Source organism: Rousettus aegyptiacus, unplaced genomic scaffold (genome assembly GCF_014176215.1).
Source record: "Rousettus aegyptiacus isolate mRouAeg1 unplaced genomic scaffold, mRouAeg1.p scaffold_m13_p_1, whole genome shotgun sequence".
Classification (NCBI taxonomy): Eukaryota; Metazoa; Chordata; class Mammalia; order Chiroptera; family Pteropodidae; genus Rousettus; species Rousettus aegyptiacus.
Genome location: NW_023416284.1, coordinates 28,757,778 through 28,774,583, shown reverse-complemented (window position 1 = coordinate 28,774,583; position 16,806 = coordinate 28,757,778). Strand labels below are relative to the sequence as shown.

Sequence of the window (16,806 nt, the reverse complement as noted above, 5' to 3'; positions counted from 1 at the left end):
TATTCACCGGGATAAATGGGGCCTGGAGCCACCAGCACCTCTCCTGCCACCCTTCTTGCCTGTTTTTCCTGATGCGGGTCACTCCCCGGGTGTGTCCCTGAGCCTCAGCATCTTTAGTGGCATCTTCGGCTACCTGCCCAGCCCCCAGCCTCCTCCTAGACCCTCCCCCACCACCCTAGCTGCCCCTTCCTGTGTGGCCTGGGTAGGGAGTGGATCTGCTCTGGCTCTATAGCTAACTCAGCTTCCATCTCCTCTCACTGACCTCTCTGGCTGCCCAACCTAGCTTCTGTCCCAGTATGCACTGGGCTTTGAATGGAGTTGGCGTATCCTGCCATAACTGGTAGTCCGGATTGGTGTGGGTCTTGGGTGTCGTCTTTGGCATTTGGGACCAATCCAGTCATTTGCCTGGCTAAGTCTGAGTTCGGCTCCTGGTGGCCAAATGCGATCGATGTAGGTGACATAAAGGGTTCAGTGCTGTGTTTACTGGTCAGGCTGCTGAGGGATGTTGGCATCGGCATTTCCGGGCACTCTGCCCTCTCGGCCAGGCGCAGCCTCTCCCCGCCCCCCAAGTGGCTTTGAGCTGGCGGGTAATGGGCGTGTAATGGCCTCATTTCCATGCCCGGCCTCCAGGAGCGGCGGTAAGTGTTTGATTGCCTTAATTTCCAAACACATCATTATCCCAGCTTTACCAGCGCTTAATAAACACTTTATGAGGATTTTTTAAAAAACATCTTCGGTCCGCATACTTCTCTGAAGTGATAAACTCTAATTAAGTCTAATATTTAAAAATATGGTAATGGTGAGTTGTTTGAATAAGTGGACTGCATTTCTGTAATTTCATTATTACGTAAAACACGCTAATTATTTGGAGCGCGCTTATTATGGAGAGAGAAATCGCCTGCTAATCAAGATGAAATTGCCTTTTCCCCTTATTGTGGAACCACCGTCATCCTTCACCATCAGCCCTGTGGCACCTCCGGGCACCTCAGTGGGATGGAGGGGGATGAGGGGGGGCTCTGAAGAAGGGGTCACTTTGGAGTTGAGGCTACAAGGGCCCTGTCTGGGGGGAAGGGGAATGGTCTGTGGGAGCGGTGTCTGTGGAGGGATGTAATCTTATGTCTGGGGGGACGTGTCGGGTGGACCAAGGTGGCACCGTCTGGGGGCCCTGACTGTGGGCCATGTCTGGGACAAGAAACAGTGGGTTGGGGACAATCAGAGTGTTACTGTTGGAATAACTATTATTACTGGATATTACTGGAATAACAATAATAATAATAACTAACCCAGCCAACTGTTTTAAGCACTTAACAAATAAAAACACATTTCATCTTTATAACAACCCTTTGAGGGAAGAAGTTACTATCATTATTTTTATTCCCATTTTAGAGAAGAAGAAATAGAAACACAGAGAGGTTAAATAAAGTACAGTTGTTAAGTGGTGGAGTTTGGATTCGAACCCAGAGTGTAAGGATAGGCAAGGGCCCTCTGCTGGTTCAGACCTAAATTCACTGCCTTGATCCCATCTTCTCTCCAAGCTACCATTCACTGTTGTATCCTGAACTGTACCCGTGTTGTGGCTTAAGATGGTTTCACGTCCATTCTCTTTCCTGGCTCCAGTAGACCCATGTATGGGAAATGTATAGATGATAGAGGCGTCATTTCAAAAGGGTGAAGAAAGCGCGGACAGTTTAATCAACGGTGATAGGACAACTAGATATCCACAAGGGAAAAAATAAAGTTGGATCTTCTATTTATCACCATATACAAAAATAAATTCCAGACAGTTTAAAAAGTGAAATATAAAAAAACCGAAAAGTATTAGAAGAAAATATGATAGTTTTCTATTAACACCGGGATAGGGAAGACCTTTCAAAGCAATATATAAAGCCTAGAAGCCATAACGGAAATACCTGATTTGTTTAGATGCCCCATAGGAACCTCAAGACAGTACATCCAGAGCTAAGTTCATCACTGCCTCAAACCTGCACCTTCTCTTAGTTTGCCTTATCTCAGGGAGTGGCTTCTTGCCCTCGAGGAGCTCAGCGACAGACCCAGACCCGTGGAAATCCTAGACTCCTTCCTCTAGCCTTCCCAGTTCCCCCGTTAAGGCCCATTCTGTTTCCTGAAAATCTCTTGCCTCCATCCACTTCTCCCCATCACTGATATGTCTCTATTTCTGGCTCCAGTGCTGCTGGCCTAGTTCTGGGCCACGTAGTACTGTCTGCTAATTGGTGTCTACCTTCAGAGTTAACCCCTCCAGTCCTCAAATGATAATTCTGAAACTCAGATTTGGTCATGTCCTGCCCTTCCTTAAAATGTAGTGTCTCCCCATCGTTCCTAGAAAAATAAAATCTTAAGCTCCTTAGCTTAGTGTTTGGGGCTTTTCAGGGTTTCCTCAAGCCAGTCACTGCTGACCACGCCAGCTTCATCTCTTGCCACTCCCCTGCCTCTTACTCTTCATCACTCCCCACAACCTCCTAAACTTAATAATTTTTGGACACGCCACATTTCCCCTCTAGAATGTGCCTGTGCTGCTCACTATGCTGAGGAGATCTCCCCCACTTCAACCCCAACTTGCTGACTAGACCCCTCCTACGTGCCCTTCAGACCTCTAACCTCGTCCTTCTAGGAACCCTTTCCTGATCCTCAGACTGAAAGAGTGCCTTTTCTGTGCCTCTCCTTCTCACAGCACTGCTCACACTGCACTACCCACAGGTCGATCGCTGAGCTCCTCAAGGGCAGGAAGCCAGAGCCCTTGCAGCCCTGTGCCCAGCGTGGCCCACGTGCACCTGGTGAACAGAAGGTGTCGGCGTGTGTTTGCTGAATGAATGAGTGCGCGAATGAACAGCCCTCCAAGAGTTTCCTTGGGCCCCTTCCCTCCTGAAGGTGGCCCTGTCCCAGGCTCTGTTTCCTGTCCTCTACTGTTCAGTTTCCAGCAAGTGCAGCTAACTGGAGCATGTCAGTCTCACGTGGTGGTTCTGTGTGAGCTCTCACTGGGTGTCCTGACAGTCTGGGCTGCCAGTCCATTTCGCAGCTCCTTTGCCAAGCAGCTACTGGGCTACCCTTGGGCCCAGCCAACAAGTTTATTCTCTGTTAGGTGCTAGCTCCACTCACCCGATTTATGCCACTGCGCCCCTTCCATTATGGTCTTGTCAATATAAAAAATATTTCCAGCATTTAGGAACAATGCCCAAACAGAGAAGAGAAGAGGGCCATTTTGTCACAAGTTGATGACTCTACAGGAACATAAAAGCAGTTTAGTCTTCTAGAATTTGGAGGTGAGGAAGACCTACTCTTGGAGGCCTCCAGCGTGAGCACAGGTTGTGGCCGACCTCCCATCCCCCATCCCTTAACAGCTTCGGGCCCACTTCATTAGCTCAGTGAAAGGTGCCAGAAGGTGGGGCTGCTGACCCAGGTGGCCCCAGGGCTTCCGAGGAGAGGGCTCTGAGAAGCCATGTTGTCACCAAGCTCACTCTGCTGCTGTCTCTCAGCTTATGGCCTATCGAAAGACCCAAATCTGTCTCTCTGCTTCTGCCCAGTTTCCTTATTTTCTAACTGCCATTGACTGTTTAAAGTGATCAGTAGGTTGCACTGACTCTTAGGAAGCCTTCAAGGGCTGGAAAAGCTTGTGTTGGAAGCTCATAACTGCTCTACCACTGACTTGCTGGGTGAACTAGAGCAAGTGTCTTCCCCGATCTGGGTCTCTCTTCATTAGAGTAGACCAGTCGCAACAAGTTACATTCCATAATCCCCAATAAACAGGACCAGTAGTCAGAGTTGGTGGAGCAAATTACAGTTGGTTTCATCAAGTGTGCCGGCCCCTGTGTAATTCGTGCCATAAATTGTACACTGTACACTTTCTTACCATTAGGTCATCCAGGAAACTAGCACGTTGCTTTCCCTTCAAGAAGGGAAGAGGTATTCCAAACAAAGCATCTGTAAAGACGTGTGGGTGCATCACCTGTTCAGTCCTCACAGTGATGCTGAGGCAGCATCCATTATCGTTGCTAGCAAGGAACCTGAAATTTGGAGAAACTGAGCACTGACCACAGGGCACACAGCCAGTGGGCGAGGTTAAGACTAGACACAGGTTTGTCTGACTCCAAAGCCCATTTTTGTCATTTTCCAATAAAAGTAAATGTTTCCCTGAGATTAGGGGTTGAGGGTAGAGAGTGGCAGAAGTGAGACAAGAGACAGCAGGGCCTTTACCTTTACCTTTACCTTTCAAAACTAATTTTGAAACTGAGGGCAAGGGTTGCCACTTAAAGGGCTTTAAAGAGGAAAGGATGTGGTCAGATTTGTGTAAGAAGGGTCACTTTGGCAATAAGAGAATGGATTAGAGGGAAAAGAGGTTATTGTAAAAGCAAGAGATGATGGGGTCTGGCCAGTGGGGTGGCTGCCAGAATGAAGGAATGTAGATGACTAGACAGGAAATAAGATGAAGTCTGTATTTCATGCTTGATTGGATTTGGGGAGTGAGGGAGAGGGCAACGTGTCAAGCCTGACTCAGGTTTCTTGTTGGGTGTTTTGATGTGTCATTCACTAGGATGGAGAACACGGGAAGTAAAGAAGTTTAGGGAAGAAAATTAGTTCGTTACTTAAGACATTTTGAGTTCGTATGGATATCTAGAAAGAGGTGTTCCAGAGGCATTTGGATCTATGGTCTGGAGCTCAGGAGAAAGGTCCAGGCCGGAGACCGTGATTTTATGGGTAGCTGAAGCTTCGAGCGTGGTTGAAACCATCTTGTGGGGAGAGGTCAAGGACGGAGACTGGAGCACATGGACCTTGTCCTCGCTCAGGACCAGGCACAGGTGGGAGGCCAGTGCTTAACCCACTGGATGGCTGGTGGCCTGAAGAGAGGGGCTGGCCACTCTCACTTGGGCCAAGGGAGGCAGATTGAGCAATTTGTCCAGCATTAAGGGAGGAGCCAGATGAAGTCAATAGAAAACTAATTTTCTTTTCTGTTGGAAGAAATGAGGTGTGTGGCCGCTGGGTAATTGCAGATAACGAGGGGACTTATTCTTAATATGCAGAGCGGCCATGGTCCCCAGAGTACAGAAGGCAGGACGGATTGGAGGTGCCCTGACAAGGCCAGACTTATTTGGAAAGAAAATCATCCTATCAGAGCCCCTCTTGACAGCGCCATCACAGCCCCTGGGCCCTATCATAAACTCCACTTCGGGGCCCTTCCTGCCCCCTTGCTACCCCTGCCCCTCCTGCACAACTCTTCCTGCCCCATTCCCCTTCCTGCAAACTGCCTAGCTCCTCCTGTCGCAGGCCCCTCCCTCCACTCTCTACCCCCACAGCACAGGCATACACACTAAGGGAGACAAATGACGGGGCCTCAGCTGAGCGGGGCTCGTGTCCGGCCCATAAACCACGGGGATGGGTCACGTCTGGAGTTGCCATGGCCGCCACTACCCACCCATCTGTCTTCTCTCTGTTCTGCTTCACACCAGACCTCATGGCTCCCCGAGTCCCTGGAGGAACAAGGTGTTTGTATGTCTGGGTCCTGGGTCACCTCTCCATGCCCACATCCACCGTGGGTACGTTCATGTTGAGTTCTGTGAGACAGGGCCCTATGTGACAGCTGCAGAGGCCTCCTGACCCCACCTTGACCTTACCACCCCCCACACCTGATTATGACATCGATGTACAATACTTCTGCCATCACAGCATCGATCCCATGAGGGTTGGTGGCGGCTGAGTCCCTGGTAATGGCCCCGGAGCATGTATGGGAGGCGGAAGACGGGTCGGAGGAGAGGCAAATGAAGGGACGGGAAGCTCTGGGCAGTGGGATAGAAAAACCCAGCCACTTGGGCCGTTTCTGTCCTAGGCTTACTATAGTGGGACAAGTTCTGGCCCATATCAATGATACTGAGGCCCTGGAGTACCTGTTCCTGAGGCCACCTCGGTTCTAGGACAGTTTTGAGCATGAAGTTTCTTATGGGAATCAGTGCTTGTGAAACTGCTGTGATAGGGTCTGGCAGACAGACATATTTAACTTGAGATTCAGCCAGACAAGGCTGAAGCCTGACCAGCACCAGCTTTGAGCCTATCGGGGTAGGAGAGGCAGGGCTTGGGCCGAGGTGTTTCCAGTAGAAGGCTGCTGGCCACAGAATTAGGGGAACACGAACCTGGGCCTGCTCCACTGGTCTGGGAATGCACAGGAGCAGATGCCCAGGCGGGTTGCTGTTTGAGCACATGAGCCCAGGGGGGACTCAGGGCAGGTGTTTCCCAGGGCCCTGGCCCAGCAGTGCCGAGGCTTGTGCCTTGTCACCAGTGATTATTGCCTGGGCCACATCTCCCACACACATGCAAGTGCTGGCAAAGTCACCCTGGCCGTGGGCGTGATGAATGGCCGCACAGTAATGAAATGGAGACATCAAGGCGGGTGGCGGGAAGACGGAGTGTGGCGGGCGGGCCGTCCCCATGCGGCGGCAACAAGAAGGATCGCCCAGCGGCCGGGGGCCGTCAAGGGAGAAATTACACATTTACTCTGCCTTTTTCTTACTGCGACGGCGCCCATATATCACTACTGGGGCCGGGGCGGGACATGCCGGCCAATTTCCAGCATGAATTATGGGACTGAGAAGCATTGAGACCAGGCTTCCTGCCGGGCCAGCATCACCCAGGCCAACTTGAAGCTGGAGATGCTCCACCAGGGAATGGGACCCCTGGTTTAGTCTGTGGCTCCTGAATCTGACCCTGCTTTCCACCCCCACCCCTGTAAGACCACTTCTGGATATGGAGGGGAAGGGTGGGGCCCACCTAAATGTCTTCTCTTTCTCTTTTTAGATGACTGCAAGAACATTGCCAACATCATGAAGACACTTGCATATCGAGGCTTCATCTTCAAGCAGACGTCGAAGCCGTTCTGATTGGCTGAGGATGGGATGGGACAGGACAGGGTAGCTGCTTGGCCCAGCCCAGAACCCTCCTCTCCCTCACAAGAGGGGAAAAGGGAGAGTGGCACAGCTCTACATCCAGAGTGTCCCCCAGCCTGCCATGTGGGCTAGTGCCCTAGGTAAGGGCTTGGCCACTTGGCCCCTCTGGAACAGACACTTTGTGCCCCCCGCCCCCACCCCTCAACCTCAGCCCAGTATTAGCCCTTCCCATTGTGGGCCTGGGCTAGGGCGACCCAGGTACTCACCACCTCCTCCCTGGTACACAGGCTTCTACTGGGGCCACCAAGCCCCCCTGTGCCCCCTCCCATCCATAGTGCATGGTGTGCGGTGCCCCCAGGGCTCCAGGACAGGTCAGGCCCCACCCTGTGTCCACCCCATCCCGGCTGTGAACGTGCCACTGAATAAAGTCGGGGAAACGAGGCCTTGGGTGTGTGTATGGACCAGGTGTGCTGTGCCTGACACTGTTAAAGGGATAGGGGTTGGAGTGTGTTCCAGACTGCTCGGTGCTCAAGACCACCAGTGTGGTTGGTGGTCACGGGCGTGAGTACCTGTGATACCCACACTGAATGTGCACAGGGCCCTGGGGCCTGTCTGAGCACGAGGCTCTTTGAAGCTGCTGGTCGTGAGCTGTCGAGTGTAGAACCGTGGGTGTTCCCAGGCACACGTGTTTGGGCAACACTGGCAGTGGTTAGTGGTTAGAGGGCTGCTAAGGGCCTCCGTGCAGGCAAGCCCCAATGCCGCCCCCGTGAAGTGGGTGTGGTGACCCCCTCCTGCCCACCCTCCCAACCAAGGCCATCAGAAGTAGTGGGAAGGAAAAGGACGCAGTCCAGTCCAACTCAGCAGCTCTATTTACATAGCAGCATTGCCCACGCCCCACGTGGCCCCTCACGGTTTCTTGGCTTTCTTCACAGAAGAGGAGCTAGAGGCCGATTCCCGTCGCTTCCTCTGAGGAGACACAGAAGGTGTTGAGGTCAATGGCCCCCGAGGCCTGATTCAGGGAAGGTGATGCCCACTGGCCACCCACTCCCATCTCAGAACCCCTCAGAGTGACAATTCCCACTGCAGACACTAGAGGGAGTGGAGCCCGTACACACACACGTGCGCCACTCACATGCAGGGCCAGTTCGTACTCTCCCAGCCGGTACAGGCTCTTACCGAATTGGGCGTGAGAGGTGCGCCCACCACGTCAATGATGGTGTCCTTGGTGGAGTCAGAGCCGAGACCGGGTTCAGGGACTGCTGACTCAGCAGAGGCCGGGGCAGGGCCCGATGCTGGTGTGGCGGGGCCTCCCAGCACACCAGCCCGTGCCAGTGCCTCGTGCCGGTGCCGCAGCATCTGCAGCTCGTACTCGCAGTTGGCACAGGCCTGCTTGAGCTCATAGAGTAGCACCAAGTCACTCCGCAGTTCGTTGAACATGTGCACCAGCTCCTCCGTAGGTGTGGGGCTCAGCTCTGCAGGTGGGTGGGTACAAGGCAGGGCAGAGCCGGGGTATGATGGAAGGAATTGCCCTCCCGCTGCCCAGCCTCCCCCTGCCTTTATCCACAGGCTCAGGCAGGTAGCTCCCCTGGAGCCCGGCCTCCACACTCACCCACACCCAGCTCCAGCAGCATCTGTTCCAGGGCCTTGATCTTCTTCTGTCCCACAGAGCTTGGCAGCTTCATCTGCAATGACCCAGCAGCTAAGCCCTCTCCCCCACAAGCACCTTAGGATGAAGGGGGCTGAAGGCAGTGGGGGAGTAGAAGAGAGATTATTAACCCCTGGAGACAGCTCTGAGTCAGAAAAGGAAATAGCAAGTGGAATATAGTAGAAGTTGTGACCTCAGCCTGGCCACATCCCCCTGAGGTCACCTCTACCTGCGGCTCATGGCAGCACCTCTCCCATTGCTCCAGCCCTGTGGCCTGCACTCAGGCTGCAGAGCGCCTAGGGCCCCCACATGTTGAAGGAGGTGACACACGTACCCGCTGACTCCGCAGCGTGACACCTGCGGACTTGAAGTCTGGAAACTTGATGCCTGCAGTCTCAGGAACGGCCTGGGGGAGAAGGAGTTATGGAGACCAAGGTGTCACGGGGAGAGGGCCCCATGTTAATCCCAGCACACTGCCAGTTCTGGGTGTCCTCAGAGCCCTGTGCTAAGTGACCCCTCCACCCTGAGCTGAGCTGACGTAAGTCCCCACACCGGCTTCTCAGCCTCCTTTTTCTGGGGTAGCTTCTTCTTGGGAGCCTTGCGTTCGGTGCGCCGCTGCTCTGCAGTGGTGTCTGCCGCCGTTATCAGCTTCTGCAGGTCCTGACTGCGCTTCTCCCGCTCCTTCTTCCGGGCCTCGATCTTGCGCAGCTCCTGCAGCAGGTACTCCTCCTCCGCCACCTGGGAGAGTTAAGAGATGCTAAGAAGTATGTGAAGGCACACGGGGAAGTGAGGGTAGACAGGGCTGTCTGTGAGGGAATCTGAGATGGAAGAGATCATGAGGGAAGTGAAGGGCTATGGAGGGGCACACAGGTACCAACCACTGGGAGACCGGAAGGGTGAGGGAGTTGAGGGCAGTGGGTTTGGGGGCATGGAGGAGAGTGTGGGGCTTAGTGCTGACCTGCTCTGGGGTCCGGTTGTAGAGACGCTCCAGCTGTTCCTTCCGCCGTCGTTCATGTCCAGCATCAAATACTGGCATCTTGAGATCTGTGCCTGGCACAGCCCGCACATTAGCAAGCTTGGCACAGATGTGGTAGTACCGCTCCTTCAAATCCTCCACAGAACGCTTCTAAGGATGAAGGCGGGGGGTGGGAACAAGACGGATGAATACTCAGAGGCACGTGGAAGGGACTGCATAAAGGTAGTGGGCTTACCAGGCCTGGGGGTTGTGCGCACATGCAAATACAAAACGGCTCACCTTGAACTGCTGGTGGTCATACCGGTCATGGATGACTACAAAACGAAGGTCAAAGCGGCGACTGAGGTCAAAGAGGTGATCAGTTTCTGCCTTAGTCCAAGCGTCATCATGAAGATACAGCTGGTACTCCTGCTCTGAATACACGGGTACCTGCACAGTCTGTTGGCACAGAGGGACAGAGTAGGGGCATGCCCATGTTGTGTCACGTCCAGTGGGCTCCAGCCCCCTATGACCACAGCCCTTCTTATTTATTGCCAATCCTGGGCTGGATAAAAGCAAATCCTCTCCTGGGGCCCTGAACAGAGTGAGGAAAGAAACTATCTGCTTGACCAGAGACCCTGGCAGGCGCTAGGACTGAGCCTGCCTCTGCGATCACTTCCAGGGCAATGCCATCATGCTTCAGCTCCAGAGCCCCAGTAATAGCATCTATGTTCCTGCCCCCATGGGTAAGGTGAGGAGCCCACGTGTAAGAGCTTCTGTGGAGTCCAAAGGTCAACTCTGGAGTAGGGCAGATGGCTAAATACTAGAGAGAAGACCAGGCTCCCCTAGTCTATGAAACATACTTGTCTGAAGCACTTCTGCCACCCAGTGGTGACAATGAGACTTGCAGCTTCCTCAGAGCTGGCCAAGGTCACATACATAAGATACAGAAAAGGTGCCTGAATCCTATTCCACTGCCCATGCCCCTCCTTCCCCTCTCCCAAGTACTGTCCCCAAGACCTCCCTCAGGGACAAACAGCACCATCTGGGTCTCTCAGTCAGAGAACCCAGAAAGGAGTCAGTGCTAGGGAAGTTTCTTTTCTCTATCAAAGACCACAGTGGCTCTGAACTTGCTCTCAAGACTGTTAATTCCAACAGCCTCTTGGACATCTCCTGCTGGAGGTCCCACATATATCTCAAACTTAATATATTCAGATGACAGGTTAACTAGACTTACGATCATTTTTCAATATATATAAATATCAAATTATTGTTGTACACTTCAAATAATGTTATGTCAATTAATACCTCAGTTTAAAAAAACTAAAAAACTTGATATGTTCAGTACTACGCTCATCACCCTTCCTGAAACTTAAATCTCCTCGTCTGGATCTCAGTCACTGCCACCATTACCTAACCCAGATGCCCTTGCTAGAACCTGGGAGGCATCTTTAACTCCTACCTTTACCCTTGACCTCTCCCCTTCCCCGAATCTGTCACTTTGACCTCCAGAATCTCCACTACAACATCCCAGTTCAGATCACACTACCACTTGCCTGAATCAGAGAAGTAGTCTCCCATGGTATTTCTGCCTCCATTCAATCCTCCCCCCAGCAATTCTCCATCTGCAGCCAAGATGGCATCTCTCTGAACAGTGCTGCTTAAAGGACAACCTGCAGACCAGTGCTGTTTGCAACTTGTAATCACTGGTGTATGGTTAAGTATGGAAATTGAGAGTAGGCATTTAGAAACCTTCATAATAATTTTACAACAGTTATACACTGCTGAATCTAATATGAAGAAACACGAACTTGTATTTTGTCTTGTAATTTTACTATCCTTATCAATCTGATGGATTGGAAAAAATTGTTTTAGATTCCTTATTACTAGAATGTTATTCAGACATACAAAAAGTGAAATCTTATCATTTGCAAAGACATGGATGGACCTAGAGGGTATTATGCTAAGTGAAATAAGTCAGAGAAAGACAAATACTATGATTTTTTATATGTGGAATCTAAAGAACAAAATAAATGAATAAAACAAAGACTCATAAATACGGAGAATAAACTGTTGATTGCTAGATGGGAGGGGTTGGGGGGGTTGGATGAAAAAGGTGAAGGGATTAAGAAGCACAAATTGGTAGTTACAAAATATTCATGGGGATGTAAAGTACGGCATAGAGAAAACGGTCAATAATTTGTAATAACTGTACTGTGCCAGGTAGGTACTAGACTAATGAGGGACTCACTTTGTAAATTACATAAATGTCGAACCACTATGATGTACACTTAAATATAAAATAATATTGAAAAATAAAAATAAATTCCTCCACCAGATAATTTGTGAAGCATTTTTAGAATGTATATCTGATCATGTCACCCACCCATTCCTTTTTTTAAGCCTTTCCAAAGATCCCCACTACTCTAAAAAGTGCCTTCTAGATCATTTGCATAGTTCTCAAGAGCAAGAGCTGTCTGGTTCACTTCCTACCATCCAGGTTCAGCACAGGGCCCGGCACTCTATAAATATCAATGAATATTTACTGAATCAGTCAATGAATACAGGGGCGAAAGACCTCTCTCTGCAACCATTGTCCCTCATGGACCCTAAGTTCCAACCAAGACTAGCAGTTTCTGGGACATACCAGACTCTCCCCATCAGCCTTTGTTCTTGCCTGAAATGCCTTTCCACTTCCACATTCCTTCTACCTAGATAACTTCTCATCCTCTTGATCTCAGCCAGGTATCATCTCCTCTGGGAAGTCTCTAGTTTCCCAAACTTGGTTAAGTATCCCTCTTATGCATTTCAATTCCACTTAGTTAAAAACAATACTCAGGAACTGTGCAGCTAGTCCTGCTCTCAAGGAGCTCACAGTCAAGTGAGGGAGCCATTCATTCATTCAACAAAAATTTATCAGGGGCCTGCTAGACTTATGCTGGGGACACAGTGCTAAATAAGATGGACAGGGGCCTCATTCCCAAAGCTCACAGTCCAGTTGAGAAAACAATTTAGTACAGAGTGGCAAGTTTGATGACTAAGGTATGCCTAGGGTGTAATGAGTGACACCTGAACGAACCTAGAGACAGGGTCGGTTAGTGTAGAGGTAAATGAAGCCTAGTTCAATCTTAAAGGTAGATGGAAGAGAACTGACGAGGGAAGATGTTGGAGGGAATCCTAGGCAGAAGGGGCAACACAAACATAGTGATGAGAGAGAACAGCCTAATGTGTGGGGGTTTGGCAGTTAGGGACATGCTAGGGAAACAAGGGGCAGACAGAGAAACGCGTAAGAGTCAGCAGTGGCCAGCTGCTGCAGGCCTTGTGTGCCCTGCCAAGGAGTCTGGAGGGTGACTGGAGCCAATATGGTTAGTTTTAAAGAGAAGAGTGAAGTGGTCATGATTCTCTTTTGGAAAGACCACCCTGGCTGCAGTGAGGACAGGGTGAAATAAGAGTCTGGGAGACCAGCTGGCAGGTTTTAGAAATTATGGAGGTGAGAAGCGAAGAAGCCTGAACTAAAACAGCACAAGTGGAAGGTAGAGAAAATGACATAGACTTGAGGCTTCAGTTAAAAACCACAGGACTTCCAAATGGATGTGAGGGGTGAGGGAAGGTGAATCCTGTGTTTCTGGCTTGAACAAGAGAGCAACTGGGGAACCACGGACTAAGAACGAGACCCCAGGAATAAGCAATATCGGAGAGATCATTAGTTCACTTAATTCTGACTTCATTCTCTACCTGTAGTCACCATGATCTTCGTAAAAACTGAAATTTGATCCGGACACTACTCAAAATCTGTCAGTGGCTACCCAAAGACATCAGAGCAAAGCCCACCCAAATTCCTGAGCCTGCCTGACCTGACTCCTGCTGACTGACCTCTCAGGCCTCATCTCTCACCATGTTCTACCTTGAGTTTTAAGCTTCATTAACAGGGAAGTGCCCATGGCATCCCATACATATGACTGCTTTTTAATGTATGCCTTTGCTCATGCTGCCCCCTCTGCCTGAAAATAAAACAACGGCATTCCTTTCCTAATATCATCTGGTGACATCCTTCAAACACTCAACTCGAGCTGACTTTTCCAGGAAGCTTCCATGACCTTCGGGTCCTTCCAAAATAGCACGTATCCCACCAAATTGTAATTGCCTGTACCTTCCCCTCTCTCCTCCTCAATATGGAGAGTTTTTCAAGGGCAGATATTGTGTCTGATTCATTTTTTGTGCCCTCAACGACTAGGGCTTGGCTTGGAATGTAGTAGTATTTACTAAATGCAAAATGGACATTCTTTTGTCTTCACCTCAAATGGTCTCATCCAGCCTTCCCTCCCATTGCCTCAAATGCCTCACCTCTCATTGTCCCTTCTCAATCTTACATCTCCAGCCTCTCCGTCCACTGGACCTGAGGGGCCTAAAGAATGTGGTGAGATGGAGGAAAACCAGGCACAGGGAGAGAATGTGGGGTCACACCTGAATGTGCTGAATCTGAGAAGCCTGTGAGCCATCAGGGCTCTGCAGGTGCAGTTAGATGTACTGGGCTGACAGGAAAGAAGTCGGGACTTGGGAGTCCTGGGTTCATGCCTCTAGTGCTTTCAGGCTGGAAGTCTAGGCTGCTCCAGGCTACAGGGAATGAGGCCATACTATATAGTGGCTTAAAGAGTGGCCTAGGCAATCCCCGCCCAGCCTCTCACTGGCTTGGAGAGTCTGGGTAAGGCTCTGCTCCATCTGATTCAGTAACTAGACCAAGGATAATTCAGCTTGGACTAGGGTGCCGTTATCACTGAGGTTTAGCTCAAATGCCACCTTCTCAGAAAGGTCCTTCCTGACCACCCTATCTAAGTGAGACTACAGCTACACCTACAAGTTCACTCTTTATCTCATTTCATATCCCATTCATATCCTGCTTTCATTTTATTGATGGCTCTTACCTGAAAGAATCCAATTTATTTGCTTACCTTTTTCTGATCTGGCTTCCTTTACCTTCTTTGTCCCATTGTTGATGAAATAAAGTTAGAGCTAAGAAAGAAACTAGGTTGAAAATGATCCCCAAGTTTCTGGTTTAGGCAATTGCGTGAATAGTGGTACCATTCACTAATATGGGGAATAGGTTTGGGGATAGAGAGTAGAGAGAACCTACTTGATCTGAAGCACTTGTGGGGCATTCAGGAAGAGATGTTAAGTAAATGAATGGATATGTGGGAACTGTTGCTCTGGGTTGGAGATATTGAGCTGGGGTCAACAGCAGACAGAGGGTAATTGAAGCCACAGGGTAAATGAGAAGCTAGGGAGAAGATACAGAGTGTGAAGGGTAGAGCACCTAGGACACAGCTCTAAGAAATAATGACGTTTGAAGGGCCAAGAGAAGCCACCAAAACCAGAGCAGGTCCAGGAAAGGGCAGGGTCCCACCCTGCAGGTATCCGCAACAAGGACTAAGTAGGTAACCATGGTTGAAACAAAGGCTTGAGTATGCCTCTAGAGCCTACCCTAGGATACTGGAGAGCTCACACGAGTGGCTCAGAGTGGGTGGACAACCTTGCCCTATGTCTAAATGGTGGTGGCTCACCTTATTGAACCTGGCAAAGGGGTAGTCTTTGCCCTCCTCAGCTGCCCGTCGCCAGTGGAAGAACATAGCTCCATCCTTGCGGGCTGGATTGGTGAATGGCATCCACTTCCAGGGCCGTACCTTCTTGGAGCCCAACTTGGCCTTCACTGTGCGATAGCCTTGACCAGTGTCACTGGGTAGAAGTGGGGGTGCATCCCTAGCAGCAAGGTTTAGGTGAAAAGTTAAGAGTCAGAAGGTATGTACAGAGCCTTTGGGCCCGGGTTGCTGATCTACCCTAGAACAAGTAAGTCAGGTTCTGGAGGGAAAGAACTGAGCTCCTCCCACCTCCTACTAAGCGAGCAGGAGTCCTGGCTGGGGAAGAAAGGCAGCATGGAACTGACAGAGAAAACTAAAATTTGGGAACATGCAGGTGGGTCAGAGACCAGAGCTTGGGGGAACTGGGGTTTTAATACTTGCTTCTTGTCAGAGTAAAGCAGTGCATAGACCTCCCGGTGCATGCCCTCTGGCCTCTTGAAGGTCAGTGTCTCGGAGGACTTCTTGGACTTTTTCTGAAGAAGGAAACCACAGGAGAGAAGCCACAGGCTAGACTCCTTTCCCTGAAAATTCCTTATCCCAGCTCAATCCCTGAACTAACATCTACAGGTACAGTGACACATACACTCTGACAAATAATAAAGGCACAGAAACCCACTCACAGGGGCACCCCTAGTCCCAGCAGGTCATTTCCCTCCCCACTCCCACCTCACCTGGGTACAGCCCTGACCTGTGAGAGTAGAAGATACTTTGCCACCATATCCCAGAATGTCACCCTGACTTGGTGTCCCTTCCCCAATATTCTACAAGTGTCACACTCTCTTGGTCCTCTCATCTCTTCTCACCATTTTCCAGTTGTCCCACCTCCTCAATCCCATCTCATCGAGGTAACAGATTTTCTGTCCCGTTATATCGCACCTTTTACCGCCCATATCTCTAGAATTGTAGCACCCCATCATCTCCTTCATCTCTCGTCCGTTGTCACTACTCCCGCTACCCAACACTCTCAAGCACCCCTGTTACCTTGTCCGGGTTGATAATGTCCTTCTTGCTGATGGTCCCAGAGGCTGCATCCCCCTCTGGGCCGCCAAGTTCTAAAATGTCCCGCACATCCGCGCCCGTAGCCATCGTGCCTGAAGGGGGAGCGCCCCGAGGTCAAGGGTCAGTGCCTGAGGAGGGACCAGGCTCAGATCAGGGGGCAGAGCCACTTCAGCCCAAGTCGAGTCGGGGTAAAGAAGCGGGCCGCAAGGAGGAAGGTAGCCCAGGTCAGGTCAGGGTTCTGCCTGTGTCCCACCACTTGGGTCTCCCTAACAGCCCCATCTGCCTCCTAAGCCCCAGCACCTCCGCACCTGGAACCCCCCCGCACAGAGCACTGCCGCTCCCCTTATCCCAGCAAAGCCGCGGACAGAAACTTCCGGTCGTGCGCATCAGACAAGCGACCGACAGGAACACTTCCGGTCTGTGCTTAGTGGAAATGGAGCCGTTCGGCAACCCAGCGTGAAAACTACTGACCGCACGGAACTTGTCACAGCCCTTGGCTCCCACTAGCCTGCCGGTGTTCGTGCGGTACTTTCTGGCATTTTTTCTCTACGTTGCTCTGTTGCATTTTAGGCAGTGAAAAGAAAGCGCAGAGCTTTGTGATCTTGGAAGTCGCTTAATTTCTCTGAACTAGTTTCTTCATTTGTAAAATGGAAATTGTAATGTTACCTGCATAAATGAAGTACCGAT

General features: G+C 50.7%; 2 protein-coding genes across 11 annotated transcripts in view; one reads left to right on the top strand and one right to left on the bottom strand.

The window, feature by feature from the left end:
* The window catches only part of ERI3 (ERI1 exoribonuclease family member 3), a 121,433-nt gene extending 114,105 nt beyond the window's left edge, over positions 1-7,328 (top strand). For all 9 annotated transcript variants that reach the window (XM_036232978.1, XM_016123493.2, XM_016123491.2 and 6 more), the window contains one exon: positions 6,799-7,328. In XM_036232978.1, the coding sequence (XP_036088871.1) occupies positions 6,799-6,881 (83 nt within the window). In that variant the 3' untranslated portion in view covers positions 6,882-7,328. The remainder of the gene's footprint in view (positions 1-6,798) is intronic.
* Positions 7,329-7,733: 405 nt separating this feature from the next.
* On the bottom strand, positions 7,734-16,522 carry DMAP1 (DNA methyltransferase 1 associated protein 1). Of its 2 annotated transcripts, none has more exons than XM_016123484.2 (11): positions 16,428-16,522; positions 16,102-16,247; positions 15,502-15,593; positions 15,046-15,241; positions 9,788-9,946; positions 9,491-9,658; positions 9,085-9,270; positions 8,867-8,938; positions 8,497-8,569; positions 8,064-8,359; positions 7,734-7,853 (listed from the first exon to the last, which is right to left on the bottom strand). In XM_016123484.2, exons 2-11 carry the CDS (start codon positions 16,204-16,206, stop codon positions 7,794-7,796), a joined length of 1,407 nt encoding a protein of 468 aa, XP_015978970.1. In that variant the 5' UTR covers positions 16,207-16,247; positions 16,428-16,522; the 3' UTR covers positions 7,734-7,793. The 2 variants fall into 2 exon arrangements, with proteins under 2 accessions (XP_015978970.1, XP_015978972.1); XM_016123486.2 differs by having other exon boundaries at positions 16,102-16,211; positions 16,428-16,490.
* Positions 16,523-16,806: the final 284 nt, after the last annotated feature.

Bases quoted from the DNA above. Each gene is read 5' to 3' on its own strand.
- DMAP1 (XM_016123484.2), bottom strand. From the start codon at position 16,206: ATGGCTACGGGCGCGGATGTGCGGGACATTTTAGAACTTGGCGGCCCA. The intron at 15,594-16,101 runs GTAACAGGGGTG...TTCCTTCTTCAG, and splicing joins ACATTATCAACCCGGACAAG to AAAAAGTCCAAGAAGTCCTC. The intron at 8,360-8,496 runs GTGAGTGTGGAG...ACCCACCTGCAG, and splicing joins GCTGCTGGAGCTGGGTGTGG to AGCTGAGCCCCACACCTACG.